We start from the raw sequence: 17579 nt of genomic DNA, 5'->3' as shown, positions 1-17579 counted from the left end.
GATTCATTATGTTGGGACAACAGGTATAAATCAAGACTGTCCTGGGAATACCAGATGTATGACCACCCTGGATATGAAGCTTAATAATGGAAACCTTTGAACCCAATGAAGCTATGAGAGGACGACTAATACGTGGGCTTCATCCTTATCCCATCCCCCTGCCTTCCCTATAGAAGTGACTACTATCTAGAATTTTGTTTGAATTATTACCTCTGTTAAAAAAAACAACAAACTTGTATTACAGATCACATGTGTATGAAAACTTAAACACTATGCTTTCTTTTTGCTTGTTTTGGGGTCTTACAAATGTTGGATTGTGCTGTACGCAGTCTTCTGCAACAAGCTTTTCTACTCAGTATTATGTTTCTTTTCTTTTTTTAAAATATTTATTTATTTATTTATTTATTTATTTATTTATTTATTTATTCATTCAGAGAGAGAGAGAGAGGCAGAGACACAGGCAGAGGGAGAAGCAGGGTCCATGCAGGGAGCCGGACGTGGGACTCGATCCCGGCACCCCGGGCTGCAGGCGGCGCTAAACCACTGCGCCACTGGGGCTGCCCCTCAATATTATGTTTCTAAGCTTCCTTCACACAGTTGGCTGCGGCTGTGTTTTATTTATTTCCATGGCTGTATAGGATTTCATTATATGAACGTGGCACAATTTAGTACTTCATTTTCCTGCTAAGGATGTTAGCTTGGTTTCTGCGTTTTTGCCATTATAAGCAGCACTACCACAAACGCCCCTGTACGGTTCTCCTGGTGCTTGTATGCGTGAGTTTCTTTAGGGTTTATATGGTAATGAAATCCCAAGTTACAAAATGGTTGCAGTTTTCACTGCATTAGGAATATAGAAGAATCCTTGTTGCTTCACATCTTCACTGAAACTTGTCACTGTGACTACTTAACTCTTCTGTAGAAAATCTCATTGTGGTATTAATTTGCATTTTCCTGATTATTATAATGTTGAGCATCTTTCCTTCACATTTATGTTCCATTCATATTTCCTGTTGTGAAATACTTCTTTGTGTCTTTTTCTTAAAAAAAAAATTGAGTGGTGCCTGGGTAGCTCAGTGGCTGAGCCTTTGGCTGAGGTTGTGATCCAGGGTCCTGGGATCATAGGAAGCCTGCTTCTATCTCTGCCTATGTCTCTGCCTCTCTCTGTGTGTCTCCCATGAATAAATAAATAATATCTTTTTAAAAACTTGAGTTGTCTTCTTTTATTAAATTATTAGAATTCTTTATGTAATCTAAGTAGTAATGCTTTGTTTGCTATGTGTGCTGCCATATATCCTCCCAATTTCTAACTAGTCTTTTCAATGGTTAGAAAAAAGTTAACTTGGAGGAAGCAGAGACTATGCATGGTGATAAACACCTTAACCAAAACAACAACAACCACTATTGTTAATATTAACATCTTCAAATAAATAAGAAAAAAAATTGCATCCAAAAAAACCCCCACCCCCAATAAAATGCTATAAAGAAGATGTGGTCAGAGAACAAATAAGGAGCTTTGGGAAATATGATAAGAAAAAAAAAAAAAACTCTGTAGGGAGTTGAAGAAATTTTTCAGAATGGAGAAAAAAAAGAGGTGGAAAAATATATATAAGGAATGTAGAGGGGCATCTGACTGGCTCAGTCAGCAGAGCCTGTGACTCTTGATCTCAAGGTTGTGAGTTCAAGTCCTGCATTGGGTGTAGAGATCACTTAAAAAATAGAAAATAAAAAAATAAAAAAAGAATATAGAAGACCGGTCTAAGAGGGTCAATGTTGAAATAATTTAGGAAAGTCAGAAAGAGAAGAGAAACCAACTATAACAACAGAGAAAATGGAGCTGAGGAAATCATTATAGAGGTAATTTTAAAAAATTTTATCCAAACTGAAGATGAGTTTCTCAAATGAGAAGGCCCACTGCATGCCCAATACAATCTGATGGAAATGGATTTATTCCAAGACATAATGAGGATACAGGAGACTAAAAGTTTCAAGAGAAAGAACAGGTTTCCTAAAAAGGTTAGGAAATAGAATGACATTGATCTTTTCAACAGAAACTAGAAGACAATGGATCAAGCCTTCAAAATTCAGAAGGAAAATTATTTCCAACTTAGAATTCTATACCTAGTCAAACTATCAATTATATGTGAGGCACTTTTTGAAATGCAAGGTCTCCAAAAATATACCTCAAATACTTTCTTCTAGAAAGCTATGGATAGGTGTTCCTTCAAGTCCAGCAGTGAGTATAGAAAGAGGAAGACGTGGGATCTGGGAAGGAAGAAATTCAATATGAAAGTGGAGAGACCTTTGAGAACTCCAGGTAATGAGGAAGAGACAGTCCAGGATGAGAGCTGAGAGCTAAGCAGCTAGCCTTCCCATCCATCTGTCTGGGTGGAACAGTTGGAGATCTGCAGGGATTTCTTCCACATAAGTAAATACTTAATGTGAGTGAGTGTATTTAGAGATTTAAAAAAATTAAGGAGAGTTTGGGACAAATAAGGGATGAATACATAGAAAGTGAAGCAAAGAATGAAACAATAGAAGCCGAAATATCAATTATTAATTCTAGAAAAGACACAAAGTTGTGCAGGAAAAAAATTCATCATGACACACTAGTTATAGCATGTTCCATTATGATCACATAAAAATCCTTCCAAGATATGCCACCAGAAGCACAGGCAACAAAGAAAACATAGATAAATTGGGGTGTATCAAAAATAAAAACTCAACAGAGCAAATAAGCTACCCTTGGAATGGGAGAAAATATTCACAAATCACATATACAATAAGGGGCTAATATCCAGAATATATAAAGAATTCCTAAAACTCAACAACCTTAACCCCCAAACAACTTGATTTAAAAATGGGCAAAGGACTTGAATAGACATTTTTCCTAAGAAACTATACAAATAGCTAATAAGCACATGAAATGATGCTATCACTAATCATCAAAGGAATGCAAATTAGAACTCCAATGAGATACTACCACATACTCATTAGAATGGGTATCAAAGAAAGTAAAAACAAAAGCAGAAAATAGCAAGTGTTGGGGAGGATGTGGAGAAATTGGAACCCTCATGCACTGTTGGTGAGAATATAAAATGATGCAGTCACTGTGGAAAACAATATGGCTGTTTCTAAAAAAAATTAAAAGTATTTAATTTAAGATCATCACATGATCCAGCAATTCCATTCCTGGATCATCACATGATCCAGCAATTCCATTCCTGGGTGTATATCCAAATTAATTGAAAATGAGGACTGGAAGAGACACCTGCACACCCATACTCAGAGCAGAATTATTCACAACAGCCAAGAGATGGAAGCCACCCAAGTGACCATCAAGGATAAATAAACAAAATGTAGACTATGCATACAATGGAATATTATTTAGTCTTATAAAGGAAGGAAATTCTGCAATACACTACAACTGGATGAAGCCTGAATACATTAAGTCAAGTGAGATAAGTCAATCATAAAAGATCAAAGAATAGGGGCACCTGGCTGGCTCCCTGGGTAGAGCAGGAGACTCTTGATCTCAGGGTTATATGAGTTTGAATCCCATGTTGGGTGTAGAGATTACTAAAAAGAAATAATAATAAACTTTTTAAAAAAGAGCAAACACTGTCTGATTCCTTTTACATGAGGTACCTAGGGTTGTCAAATTCATAGAGACAGAAAGTAGAATGTGGTTGTCAGGGGCTGGGGCAAAGGAGAATGGAGAGTTACTGTGTCGTGGGTACAGAACTTTGGTTTTTCAAGACGAAAAGAGCTCTGGGTAGACAGTGGTGATGGGGCATAACAGTGTGCGTGTACTTAATGCCACTTAATGAACTGTACACTTAAGAACAGTTAATATTGCACATTTTGTGTCATGTGTTTTACCACAATTAAAAGTGATTTACAAATAATAATAATAAAAAAATTTTAGGGATGCCTGGGTGGCTCAGGGGTTGAGCATCTGCCTTCGGCTCAGGGCGTGATCCTGGAGTTCCGGGATCGAGTCCCACATCAGGCTCCCTGCATGGAGCCTGCTTCTCCCTCTGCCTGTGTCTCTGCCTTTCTCTCTCTGTGTCTCTCATGAATAAATAGGTAAAATATGAAAAAAAAGTTTAAAAATCACATACCACAATGATAATGGAAGAATGGGCAGGGGTTGACTCAGACAATGAATGCATGGGTGTCTGTACGGCTATGCGTTTACGGGTGCTGGGTATGTGTGAGAGCCAAATCCTCATCTTCACAGTGGGAAGTCAAAGAGAGTGCCTAAAACTGAAAGATCAAAACATAGAAATGAGTGTGTTATTTAATGATAGGAGGTAAATAGCAAAAGAATCAACTGGAAGAACTGAAAGTGTTTGCCTCTGGGGAGAAGGAAAAGGAAGGAGAAAGTGAAGGACATAAGACTTTTCATAACAAGTCTTACAAAACTATTTGATTCTGGAAACAATGGGAAGTAAAACTTTGATAAGAAAAAATAAAATAAAAACAAAACCAAAACAAAAGCACATGGAAAATTGCTGAGCCTCTGCTAGAAAGCCCTGGGACTCAGGCAGTGGGCACTCAGGAACTGGGCGGTCACCAGGTCACCTTGAGGAACTCACTGTCCCAAGCAGAGCGGTCAAGGTTCCTGCCCTCCATCCTTTTCCCCACATTAAATGAGGGAAACAGGGACACCTGGGTGGCTCAGCAGTTGAGCATCTGCCTTTGGCTCAGGTCATGATTCTGGGGTCCTGGGATTGAGTCCTGCATCGGGCTCCCTGCTTTCCTTCTGCCTGTGTCTCTGCCCCTCTCTCTGTGTCTCTCACAAATAAATAAATAAAATCTTTAAAAAATAAATGAATAAATAAATAAACGAGGGACACAGAGCTGGGGCCTCTGAGAGAAGCAAGATCCATCTGGAAGGATGGACAGAGGATCATTGTTTATTGGAATAGCCATGAGTTCTTTAATGTGTATTGGAAAAACATATTTAGCATCTCAAATCTGTGACTTCATGGGGATTATTACTTAGAATGAAGCTAAGTTTATTAAGTGAAAGGATTTAAAGGAAAATCTAGGCTGACGGGAGAGGAAATAGGTGGAAAGGGAGGAAGTCATCTGGGGACTTGGTGAGAAGGACGGATCATGGAAAATACTGACCAAGTCCAACGCCTCATGTGAGGGGGCGCAGAGCCCAGAGAGGGAAAGGTACCTGCCCAGTGTCCAGCAGCAAGGCAGTGAAGGAGGGAGATGCGACGCCAGTTCTCCCGAGAACACACGGCCAGGAGGCCAGAAACCAAGGCAGGGCTGGTCCTGCTCTGTCTGTGGTCTGTTGCGAAACCCTGAAATGCCTCCATCCTCTCAATTCCTGGGTATCTTCATCTATGTAATGAGGGGTTCTGGAGCTAACAGCAATGATGATCCCGGTAATTGTAGATAATCGTTATGCAGTGTGTACTCTGTACTCGCATTACTCACAGAAACAATAATAGCAAACACTTGTATAGGGCGTGCTGTGTACCGAAAACCCTTCTGAGCACTTTATGTATATTTAGTTAATTCCCACTAACTCGTGAAGTAGTGCGGCAACCCATCTCCAAGGTGCCCATGGTGATTTTTGTCTTCTGGCTGTCATGCTCCCATATGTATTCCCACACGGGTGAGAGCTGACCTGGGTAACCAGTAGGATATTGCAGAAATGACTCAGTGTGGCTTCCATAGTTAGATCATAAAAAGACATGGTGACTTCCTCCTCGCTTTCTCCGTCTCTCTCTCGAATCAGGAACTGTCAGGGCAGTGGGCCACCATGTTGTGAGAACACTCAAGCAGCCCTGATGGAGAAATCTGGGTGGTGAAGAACTGAGTGGTCCTGCCAACAGTCAACATGAACTTGCCAGCCACGTGGGCGAGACAACCCAGACCCCCCAACTCCACTTAGACCTTCAGAAGACCACAGCCTCACTAACACAGTGACCCGATGAAGCTGCTCCCAAATTCCTGACCCACAGACACTGTGAGAGATAATAAATACTTATTGTTGTTTTAAGTTGGTAATTTTTGGCGTATTTTGTTACGTAGTAATAGATAATTAATACTATTAGGTAACATTGTCATCCCCATTTTACAGATAGGACATTGAGGCACAGAGGGTTCAAATAACTTGACTCAGATCAGATCACATAGTTAGCAAGTGATTTAAACCCTAGTGGTCTGATCTACAAAAAGCTCATGTAATGAATTAGAATCCCCTTTTTTATAGGAATGAAGATACTGTCTAGTCTGAGAGAGAAAGAAAGCAATACAGAGAGATTATGGCAAAGAGAAATTGACAATTGGCTCCCAGTGCAGCATGAAGGACTTGGGCTAGACTTCTGTAAAGTGAAGGTCACGGACAGTGGGCAAGCTCTGCTGCCCTTATAGCTCAGCTGTGATTAGCTCAGGTCACTGGTCTGTTACCCTGGCTGGTGGGTGACACAGCCTTGGGTACCTGGTGGTAGGAATCTGACACCCCCCGAGCAGCCCCATCTGGGGTTCTTATTACCCAGCACTGTCACTGTATGCCCTCCAAGGCAAGGGCGTAGTCTTGCTTATCTGTGCCCCTCACCTAGCACAAGGCCAGTCAAGGGAGTCTAGGGAGATGTATGCAGAAGTTCTTCTAGAAAAAAAAAAAGAAGAAGAAGTTCTTCTAGAAGGCCTTAGCTGCAACCTCTATGGAGGAGGCTGGAAGGCTTCCCAGGGAAGGAGGCACTTGAGCTGAGGATGAAATAGAAGTCAGGCAGTGCATGAGTGTTCTAGGCAGAGGGTACAGACTGGCATAAGCTTGAAGCTCCTGTTCTTGGGGGGCCAGGGTGAGGGAGTAGAGTGTGCATGGGCTGGGCCCCTGGCAGCTCTGGAGGCAGGATGTGGAGACTTAGGAGGGGCACTGTGCTATGCAGACAGCAGGTGGAATGTCACCTGTTTCTGCCTCATGAGGAGCTGGGTTTGAGGATTTTCCTTGGAAACCCAGAAGTAGGCCCTGTATGCTTGAGTTGGCCTAGTGTGGAGAGAGAGATCAGGTGGGGACAAGTCACCTGGGCAGCAGAAGCTATGCCTCAGTGTCCATGTGCTGTCTGGTGTCCGTCAAGGGCCGGGATTTCTCCATTTGCCCCTCCCTGGAATTCACCAACTTATGCGCCCTGAAAAATTCTGCCGCCTGGGTTCAACTGCTGGCTCTGCCATTTACTAACTGTGTGACCTCCCCCTTCCTTAGTGTGTTCATCTGTAAAATGGGAGAAACACACGACCTGCCTCCTGGGGATGTTATAAGGACTAAACGGGTTAAAGCATTGAAAGCACTTAGATGGTGCCTGACCCCCAGCAAACGTGCAGTAAGAATTAGCTATTATAATTACTCGATATGATTTACCTTTTAACTTTTTCTTTCTTTTTTTTTTTAATTTTTATTTGTTTTATGATAGTCACAGAGAGAGAGAGAGAGAGGCAGAGACACAGGAGGAGGGAGAAGCAGGCTCCATGCACCGGGAGCCCGATGTGGGATTCGATCCCGGGTCTCCAGGATCGCGCCCTGGGCCAAAGGCAGGCGCCAAACCGCTGCGCCACCCAGGGATCCCCCTTTTAACTTTTTCAAACACTTAGACGTCATTTATTTAATGTGTGTTACGTGCCAGGCCTTGTATTTATCCTCTGAAAATAAGGATGAGTAAGTCCTCCCAGGGTACAGAAACCTCAGGAAGACAGAAACAAATATTGGTCAAACGTGCCCCATGCCAGAGACCCAGAAATGCAAGAAGGCTGCTTCCTGTCCTCAGGGAAGTCCCGGGCTGACGAGGGAGAGAAGGAAGTGGTCCAAATTGGCTGGAGATCGAAGGGAGCCTGGAGAACCTTTGAGGAGGGGCTGTTGAGAAATGAGGAGCTGCCCATCTTGGCAAGGGGATCTGGGGGAACCATACAAGCAAAGGGAAGGGAAGGTCGAGGAACACCTGGGCTCAGTCTTCATTCTGTGAGTGTTGGGAAGTCACCAGGGGTTTTTGAACAGGGAATTCTGTTTGAATAATAGTAAATAACTAATAGTTATTATGCACAAACTGTAGCTTTCATGCCACGCATACGTAATCTCACCTAACATAACCCTCATATCCCTGAGATGAGTTCTGTCATCATCCCCATTTTTATTAATTAATTAATTAATTTATTTATTTATTCATGAGAGACAGAGAGGCAGAGACACAGGCAGAAGGAGAAGCAGGCTCCCTGCAAGGAGCCCGATTTGGGACTCGATCCCAGGACCCCAGGATCACAACCTAAGCCGAAGGCAGACATTCAACCACTGAGCCACCCAGGTACCTCCACCATCCTCATTTTAGCTAAAGAAACTGAGCCACAGAGGTTAAGTGAGCTACCCGACATCATGTAGCTGGGAAGAGAAGGAACAGAGCTAAACCCAGGCTGTCTAACCCAGAGCTCATACCCTTAACCTCTCTACCTTGCTGCCTCTGAACTGCCATCCACACAAGAATCTTAAAACTAGAATCAATCTTGAAAATTCCCTGTCTTCCTCATTTCTCAGATGAGAAACTGAAACTGAGACTCAGAGATGGGGACTGGTTTTCTTAAGACCTTGGCGTGGAGGAGGAGGGGCTCATCCAGAGAGGTCAGTCTGGGCTGCTGGAGGGGCTCCATCGTCTCAGGCATCCTGCTGTCATGGTGGGCATCACTGTGTTTGGAATGGAACCCAAAGTTCTTGCTGTGACCCACAAAGCCCTCATGTGATCAGAGCCTCGTTGACTCCCTCGGATCTCAACTGATGCACCCTTCTCCTCATCATCAGGTTTCAGGCCAACTCAAGACCTCCGCCATGCTGTTCCCACTGCCAGGAATGCCCTTCCACCCGATCTTCACGTGGTTGGGCTCTGAGTCCATTTGGGCTGCCATAACAAAATATCATAGCCTGGGTGGCTTATAAACATCAGAAATTCAATTCTCACAGTTTTGGAGGCTGAATTTCCAAGATCAAGACACCAAAAGATCAAGACACCAGTAGATTTGGTATCTGATGAGAGCTCACTCCCTAGTTCATAGATGGCCATCTTCTCGCAGTGTCCTCATATGGCAGAAGGGGCCAGAGATCTCTCTGGGGCTACTTTTATTCCATTCATGTCCTAACTGCCTCTCAAAGGACCCACCTTCAAATACCTTTACATTGGGGATTAGGTTTCACCATATGAATTTGGGAAGGACACAAACATTCAATCCATAGCAGGCTCCTTCTTGCCATTCAGGGAAATGAGACCTCCTCAGGGAGGTCTTCCCTGATCACTTGTTAGGTTTTTTCTCATCACTGTCACATCACCCTGTTTTATTTTATTTTATTTTTCACAGCAGTTATAATGATCTGAAATCTTTTTTGTTTTCTTGCTTTTGTGTCTGTCTCTCCCAAGTAAGACATAAGAGGGACCTCCTCCACTTATACAGTGTATTCCTGGGCCTCAGATAATGCTCTGCACAAAGTGGGTGTTCCATCAGTTTCTGTTGAAAGTGTGCATGCATGTCATTGCCTGTGTGTTGCTAGTGTGTCTCCCCGCCAGGCAGGGACTTCACCGGGACTGCTACCATGTCTGACTCACCTTGGTATCCCCTAGGCCCAGGAAAGGATTGGCACAGAGCAAGGCTGGGATATGCTTGTTCAATGTCTGGATGAACAAAGGCTAGAAGGGCTAATGGCAAGAACACCGGCTGGGCTCTCTAGGGTCTGTGTCCCTCTCCTATGAGGTGGCCACAGCCACTGCCCAAGGGGGCTGTCCTTTGTGGTAAGGAATAGGCTCAGTAACAGGGCTGATGATGAGACAGTGGCTCCCAGGCCTGGGACTAACAGCTCCTGAAGCTCCTTCTTCTGTCCTTCTGCCATGGATGTGAAGGGCCAGGAGGAGATGGGAGAGGGCCTCACTGGGCCCAGACACCGGCAAGTCTGACTCTTTAGTGGCCAATGCCCTCAAACTTCATTTTCCAAAGACGGTTGTGCCAGGTCAGCCTCACTTACCAGCAGGCAGGGAAAATCTTGTCCTGAGTTAGCTCTCTGCACCCTGGCACAGGTGAGGTGGGGCTGTGACCTGCCAGAGAAGGGGACTTCTCCTTTACACAAAGGGTGGACAGAGGCCCTGCGTGTGTGTTCCCCATAAGCAGGGATAACACATCCTTTTGATGGAGCTCCACAGTCCCCGCCCTTCTCCATCACAGCGAAGCCTAGGTGTTGTCCCTGCAGGTCCCCCTGATTGCCCCTTTGCCTGACCCCATGGAGAGTGCTGAATAGGATCAATGCAGAAAGTCCGAGTGCCAGGCTCAAGCCATCTGCCTCACGTCCTCAGCCATGCCCCACATAAGCATGTAACATGAACAGAGGCACATGGGGACATTAACCGGCTACACCTGTGCACTGTATCTGGGTGGTAGCAGCTCAGGGGTGCAGAGGTTCCGCCCAGCTCCCCAGCGTCTCCCTGGTCTCCGGCGTCCTGGAATGCTGACTCTTGTTCACCACCACCAATGCCCTCTGCTCCGTGTGCACATTGCCCAGGCCCGTGCACCAGGGAACGTCATCTCCCCTCCCACCCAGGTTTACTCCTATGCAACCCTCCAGGCTTCTACTAGCCTGTCACCTCCTCCAGGCAGCCAGCGCTGCTTCCCGCGGCCGGTGTGCTACCTCTGGGGCGGGGACCTCGCCTGGCTCTTCCCAGCATCTGCAGCTCCCAGCTCCGCGGCTGGGTCACCCGCGCCAGGCTAGGGGGGCCTGCACGAAGGACAGGAGGGAGGAGGCCGCGGCGGCAGCAGCGGGAGGAGCGTGGCGCGGAGGAGGCGGCGGGAGGGGGCGCGCGCGCCGGCGGCGGCCGCCCAGGGCCGGGGCCGCGCGCCCAGCCTGAGCCCGCCCCGCCGCCGAGCGTCACGGAACCTGCTTGAAATGCAGCCGAGGAGCCGGGGCGGGCGGCAGCGGCGGCGGCGGCGGCGGGGGCAGCGGCATCCCCGGCGCCGCGGCAAGGACTCGGCGGGCTGAGGCGCGGCGGCGGCAGCCGCACGGGGTGCGCGGGGCGCGGCGGCCGGAGCCCGGGGCCCGCCATGGGCCGCCCCGAGCGGGGCGCGCTCCGGCCGCTGGCGCCGCCGGTGCTGCTGCTGCTGCTGCTGCTGCCGCTGCGGCTCCAGCATCTCGCGGCGGCGGCGGCGGCGGATACACAGCGCGGCGGCCAAGGTGCGTGAGGCTGGTCCCTGGCCGGGCTCCGCGCCGCCGGAGCCGCCAACAAAGCGCGGCCCGACGGCCCCCGGGCTGCGGGTGCGCGGGCGCCCCCCGAGCCCGGGCCTGGTGGGATGGCTTCTCGGGACCCAGCGATCCTTCGGGTGCCCTCGCCCCCGCCCCCACGCCTCCTGGTGGCGTCGGCCCTGCCTTCGGCACCTGCTCCTGGGGGATGGGCCCCGTGGGGGCAGGCGGGCCGGGAACTTTGTGCGTTTGTGTGTGCGTGTGCGGCCAGGGATGCTTGCGGGGGCGCCGCGTGATTCGAGCAGCGGGATGTATCCGGCGCGCGCCCCGCGGCGGCGTGGGGCCGAGCCGGGCGACCTCCCCGCCGAGCCGACAATGCGTTTCCGGCGACCCCTGCGCGGCGGAGAGAGGGGCTGCGTGCCGGGCTGCGTCCGCGGCGGGGCCGGGGGCTGCTGTGGGCTGTGGGCGGGGGAGCGCGGGGGAGCGTTCTCGGGGGGGGGGGGTCTGGCCAAGTCGTGTGACCCCGATTGCGTGCGCCTGGCCTTGCAGTGCCACGGAGCAGCCCGCCACCCGTTGCCTTTCCGCGCTCCTGCGCCGAGGGTGCCCGAGGCCGCGGCGGGCGTTGGCTCCGTCATCGGCCCCCACCGGGGCCCCTCCCCGCCGCCCGGGCTGCGCTGTCCGCGGACCCGGCTCACGCCCCCTCTCCCTGGAGCAGGGCCGGCCAAAGTGTGCGAAGAGGACCAGTTCCGGTGCCGGAACGAGCGCTGCATCCCCTCCGTGTGGAGATGCGACGAGGACGACGACTGCTCCGACAACAGCGACGAGGACGATTGCCGTGAGTGGCCCGCCGGGACCCGCCGGGACCTGCCGGGGACGGGGAGGGGCGGCGAGGGGCGGCGGGGGGCGGCTTGCTCAGCGCGCACGTGGCCGCAGCCGCGGGGCCGCCTGCGTGGACCTCACTGCCGGAAGCTGCCCAGGTGTGGCCTCCCCGGGGTGGGGTGGCCCTTGGTGTGGCCCAGTCAGCCGGGCGGCCGCCGCGTCTTAACGGGGTTCGGGGCGGAGCCCGGGGCGGTGCGGCCAGGAAGAGGGCTCGCCCTCGCCGCGCCCGGCTTGCCGGCCTGGACTGTGGGCCGGGACGCGCGCGGCAGCCCCTACGAGTGTCAAGCCTCCTGCCACCGGACCCCTGGACTCCAGCGTCCGCCGCGGAACGCGCCGGTGTTTCAAAGTTCTCGGCAATTCCGGGCCTCGCCTTGCTCCTTTTCCTGCTCGCTTTTTTTTTTTTTTTTTTTTTGTGAATGAATGGGCTCCCCGGGGCCCCTGATTGGCTAGGCGAGGACCACCCCATAGGCCCCCGTGGCCGGAGCGGCCAATCGTGGAGCGGGCGGGTGTGCAGTTTTCGGGCGCCGGGGTGCTTGGGCCCTACCCCGGCCCCGCCCCGGTCACACCCCCGCGCGTCCCCCGGGGGCTCTAAGTGCGGGTGAGGCGGGGCCGCTGGTTGGCTCCCGGCGCCTTTCTGCCTAGTCACGGTGTAGTTCGCTCTGCCCCCCTGGGGAGCCTGCCTGCAGGGCCTGGGGGGAGGCTACGGGCGGACCAGGAAGGAGGGAGCCAGGAGAAGGAGTTCCGCTTCCAGAAGAGGCCCGAGGATCCCCGGGCTGCTCGGAACCCTCAGCTGGTGGTGGTGCGCGCCGGGCTGCCTTGGCTGAGCATGCTGCTTGCACCCTGGGGCTCTACAGCTTTGCAGGTTTCCTCTTGGGGTGCTTGTGGTCTCGGATATCTGCCAGGCAGAAAAACAGGACTCTAGAAATAGACGCAGGTGGTCATATATTCATGGTTACTGAGTGCCTCTGCCCCGGGACAGCCCTGGGGCGCTTTGGAGAACAGGCCCACCTTCCAGGTCAGGGAGCCCTGCAGGGTCTGCAGGAAGGCAACGGGTGGACAAATCCACAGCACCGCACAGGGGCAGGAGGGGTAGAGGGCCACCTGGACAGGCGTGGTCTGCTGAGTCCTTGAGGCTTTTTTTGTGGGTTTGCCGGTCAGCCTCAGGATGCTTTCCCAGATGCAATCCAGAGTTGGTTCTGTGCCTGTCTTCCCCTCCTGGCTTCACCTGACCACTTGGGCTAATGCTTCTCGGCCTGTTTTTGAGCACTAGTTCTAGTAATGTAATTGGAAGTAATGTGACTAACATATGCTGACTGTTCCCTGTGTGTCAGCCCTGTGGTCAGTGTTTATCTTGCATAAACTCTTCTACTCCTCTCAACAGGCTTATTTCACAGGCTAAAGAAACTGAGGTGCTGACAGCGTGCCTGGGTGGCTCAGTGGTTGAGTGTCTGCCTTCAGCTAAGGTCACCATCCTGGGGTCCTGAGATTGAGTCCCACATCAGGCTCTCTGCATGGAGCCTGCTTCTCCCTCTGCCTGTGTCTCTGCCCCCCCCCCTCTCTGTCTATCATGAATAAATAAATAAAATCTTAAAAAAACCATTTTATTTATTCATGAGAGACACAGAGAAAGAGGCAGAGACACAGGAAGAGGGAAAAGCAGGTTCCATGCAGGGAGCCTGATGATGCGGGACTCGATTCTGGGACTCCAGGATCATGCCCTGGGCCAAAGGCAGGCGCCGAACCGCTGAGCCACCCAGGGATCCCCAATAAATTTTTTTTTTTAAAGAAACCGAGGCACTGAGAGATTTTTTTTTTTTAAAGATTTATTTATTTATTCATGATAGAGAGAGAGAGAGAGGCAGAGACACAAGCAGAGGGAGAAGCAGGCCCCATGCCGGGAGCCTGACGTGGGCCTTGATCCCAGGACTCCAGGATGGCACCCTGGGCCAAAGGCAGGCGCCAAACTGCTGAGCCACCTAGGGATCCCGAGGCACTGAGAGATTAAGTTACTTGCTCCACAGTTAGTGAGCTGCTAAGTAGGAGCCTGAATTTAGTTCTTAAAGAGGCCTAATCATAACTCTTCCCATTTCTTCCCTGCTGCTATTGAAATGATGAAAATGGTGTTGCTGGGGTAAAATATTATAGTGAGTCTCATCCCTTGGAGTTGTGTTGGCCCTTTACAGGGGGAGTGGCACAGATGAGGCAGGGAAATGGAAATGGCAGTTCTGGGTTGGTTTTACCTTATCTTCCTGGCTCTGTAACAGCTGTTCTGTGACGGTTGTCCTTGTCATCTTTGTAGATAGGGATGCTATCTCAGAGACGTTGAGTGATTTGCCCAAGGTCACACAGCTGAGAGCGACAGAACTTGGTTAGGACATCCGTGTCTCCTAGCTCAGGGGTACTGTCTTCTGCAGTGGGGAATATGGCGCAGAAGGACCCGAGAGCGTGATCCGGGGGCTGGAAAGCTGTGCTCCACATGTTGGGCCTGTTGCTTTTCATCTCCATGTGAGGCTCAGGGTCAGATGGAGGAATGAAGGCATGGGGTGTCTGGGTGACCCCAGTGGGACCAGGGGAGCTCTCATGGCCAATGTGGGCTCCTGTTTTGCTTCTACAGTGGATGGAGGAAAGTCCCTGCGCAGAGTTCTTGAACAAAAGCGGACGAGTTTGAGGGCTTGGTGTGAGAGGGTGGGGCTCTGGCTCCTACCAGTCCTACATGGCCTAGTTGTTCCGAGCTTGTTTCCTCATGTGCCCAATGGGGCAGCTTGTCCTCCATTGTAGGTTTTGTGTGTGGAAGGTCTTCAGACATGATCGGCAAAGGGAAGGGATGAGTTCATACCTCCTTAGAACGGGACCCGTGGGAAGGCTTTGGGTGGCTGTGTCGGGCTACGTGTTTGAAAGTGGTCTTTCATAATCCTCTCCTTCCCCATGTGGGGAGTTTCCCACCTGCCCCTACCCCCGTTCTGGGCTGCCTGCCCAAACTGCATTTCCTTGAACTACCCTCTCCTCAAGTCTGTTGGCTCCTCCCTGAGCAGCCTCTCCTCTGTCTTATATCTTACCCCTTCCTTTGGCGTTCCAACCCTTCCACCCCATGAGAGAGCCTGACACCGCCCCCCATCCGTACCTCTCTGGGCCTGCATTGCAATTTGTAAGTGAAGTCTACGTGAGGTACATGAGAGCAAGCTCCCAAAGGGGCCAGAATGCCACCCAAGAATACCAAAAAGCTGATGGAGTCTGGAGGGAGGAAGCTTTTATGTGGAGGAAGCCAAGGTAGACTTCCTGGAGGAAGAGATAGCTAATCCAGGTCTTAAAAGATGATACCCAATACCAATCCCACGAGGCTTACCTTTTCAAAATAAGTGGTACGGTCCCCATATTATGGAGGAGGAAACAGGTTCACAGAGGTGAAATGACTCCCCCCTCAAAGTCACACAGCTTCTCAGAGTTGGAGCAGGAACTCAAACGAAGGCCTGCTAAAGTCCTGATCTTCATCCATGGTGGGTGGGACTTGGCACTTGGTGGAGATGTCCTTAGAACTGGGAGGATGGGGAAATAAAATGCTAGTAGGACTCCGGTTCCAGGCTCAAAAGACCTTCAAAGTGGAGGAAAGGGCTGGAAGCCGGAGGGCTGGGTTCAAGGAAGCCCAGGGGCAGCCCAGCCCATCAAAGTGGGGTGGAACCCCTGGGTGTGGACCTGGTCACGTACGCCAGTTGGCTCCTTGGCCTCAGTTTCCTGTTGCTCCTTAGTGTCTGGGGGCAGAGGCAGGGGTTCTGGTCTCTGGCCAGCCCTTTTCTCCCAGAGTAACAACAACCACCACAGTGAACGCTGGCTGGGCACTTGCATTGGAGCAGGCGTTGTGCCGAGGTTCTCTATGCGCCGCCTCATGCTCCTCGGCTCTGTAAAATGGGGCAAGTCTCCAAAGTACCTGCCTTAGCACCATTTCACAAAGGGACAGAGTGGTTAAGTAACTGGCCCGAGGGTTATAGGATTTTTAAGTGAAATTGCTGGGGTGTGCACGCAGGCGCCTAACTATGCCACCTGTGCTGTCTCAAGCATGAACTGATGACCTCAGGCAAGTCCTTGTGACCTCCATTTCCCCTTCTTGAGATGATATTGAGCCCACCCCCACCCCCTGGTCCAGCTCTGGGAAGAACTCTGTGCTGCTTTTTGGGGCTGGGCAGGGGATACAGGTGGACCAGTTTTGTTCCGGTCAGATTCTTTCACCTGTTCAGCCCTCCACCCCAGGTTTAATAAAGAGTGGGCACACTGAGCCTCCCATGGCTGGGGGTTCATTAGTGGGCAAGGCTGGGCTGCAGAAGTGCCGAGGCTTGTTGGGAAGGCCCTGGAAATAATGAAAGCTCAGCCACAGCTCCCAGCTGGAGCTTGCAGCGGCATCTGCCTTCAGCGTGCTGCCTGGGCTTGGCCCCGTTCTCACTCTCCCGACCCCACGCCCAGCTTCATGTCCTGTTGGATGGACCGTATGGCTTATTTCTGCCTGTGAAGTCCTATCGACCAGGCTTCTCCACCATCCACAGTCTTCCTGAGCCCTCCACACACCCATAGGGGAAAGTCAACCTAGACACCTATGCATCGGGTCCTCTGACTGGCCCCTGTTGCCGCTCTCCCCCAGCCTCTTCCTAGAAGCCTGCAACCCTGAACAGTAGCTTCCATCTCACTCCTGCCTTCTACTGCTTCTCACCTCCAGGCCTTTTCGCACATGTCGTTCCATCTGCCTGGGACAGTCTTTCTGCAACCTCAGCTGGCTACCTTCTTATTGCCATCTTAGAAGATTCAGTGCAGGTATTCTCTCCTCCAGGAAACCCTCCCTGCTACCCTCTATTCTCAAGGTCAAGATTAGGAGCTGAGAGAGAGAGAAGGGACTTAGGGAGCCATGTAGAAATACTCAATGGGGCCCTAAATCAGACACATAAGATCACACAAGGTGTGTGTATCCTAGCTTTGACCTTTGGTTGATAGGGGTGATGATAGTCTCTCCCTTCCAAAGACATTGTGAGGGTTAAATGAGATCATGTGCCTGGTGAGCAGCAGGTGTTCAATGAATGGTAATAGGTATGATCATTCTCAGAGGGAGGAGCTTCACTGAGGTCTCTAGGTACCTAACTTGGCGGAGGGGGGGGGGCTGCTCTGTAGGCTACCCAAGACCCCCCCTGCTTCCCCTGCCCCGATTTGCTTAGCCTGATATCTGAAGGTTCCTGCAGCTGATTGCCCAGCCATGGCAGATGTGGTCCCAAGGCCACTGAGATGGACCTGGAAAGGGCTGGAAGGTGCCCTGGGAGGGGCTGAGGGAAGAAATGAATCAAAAAGCCTGATTGGTCCCAGTGGATGGGTGGTGTGGGGCCCTGGGAGAGGCAGAGGGTGGCGTCCCTCTGGCCCTGTGTTGGTCCGGAAGCAGGTTTCAGTCTTGTCTGGCCAGTGTTCCTTTCCTCCTGGGTGTGCCTGGGAAGGGGAGGAAGACCTACAGCCCCCC

At 50.8% G+C, this 17579-nt stretch overlaps 1 protein-coding gene across 8 annotated transcripts in view; it reads left to right on the top strand.

The window, feature by feature from the left end:
• Positions 1–11052: 11052 nt before the first annotated feature.
• Positions 11053–17579, top strand: part of LRP8 (LDL receptor related protein 8) — a 79854-nt gene continuing 73327 nt past the window's right edge. For all 8 annotated transcript variants that reach the window (XM_077891826.1, XM_077891824.1, XM_077891822.1 and 5 more), the window contains exons 1-2: positions 11053–11209; positions 11931–12050. In XM_077891826.1, coding sequence (XP_077747952.1) covers positions 11080–11209; positions 11931–12050 — 250 coding nt within the window. In that variant the 5' untranslated portion in view covers positions 11053–11079. The remainder of the gene's footprint in view (positions 11210–11930; positions 12051–17579) is intronic.

This window comes from Canis aureus, chromosome 3 (assembly GCF_053574225.1).
Source record: "Canis aureus isolate CA01 chromosome 3, VMU_Caureus_v.1.0, whole genome shotgun sequence".
Taxonomy (NCBI): domain Eukaryota; kingdom Metazoa; phylum Chordata; class Mammalia; order Carnivora; family Canidae; genus Canis; species Canis aureus.
Note: the sequence above shows the minus strand (reverse complement) of the source record. Positions and strands in the feature narration are given on the sequence as shown.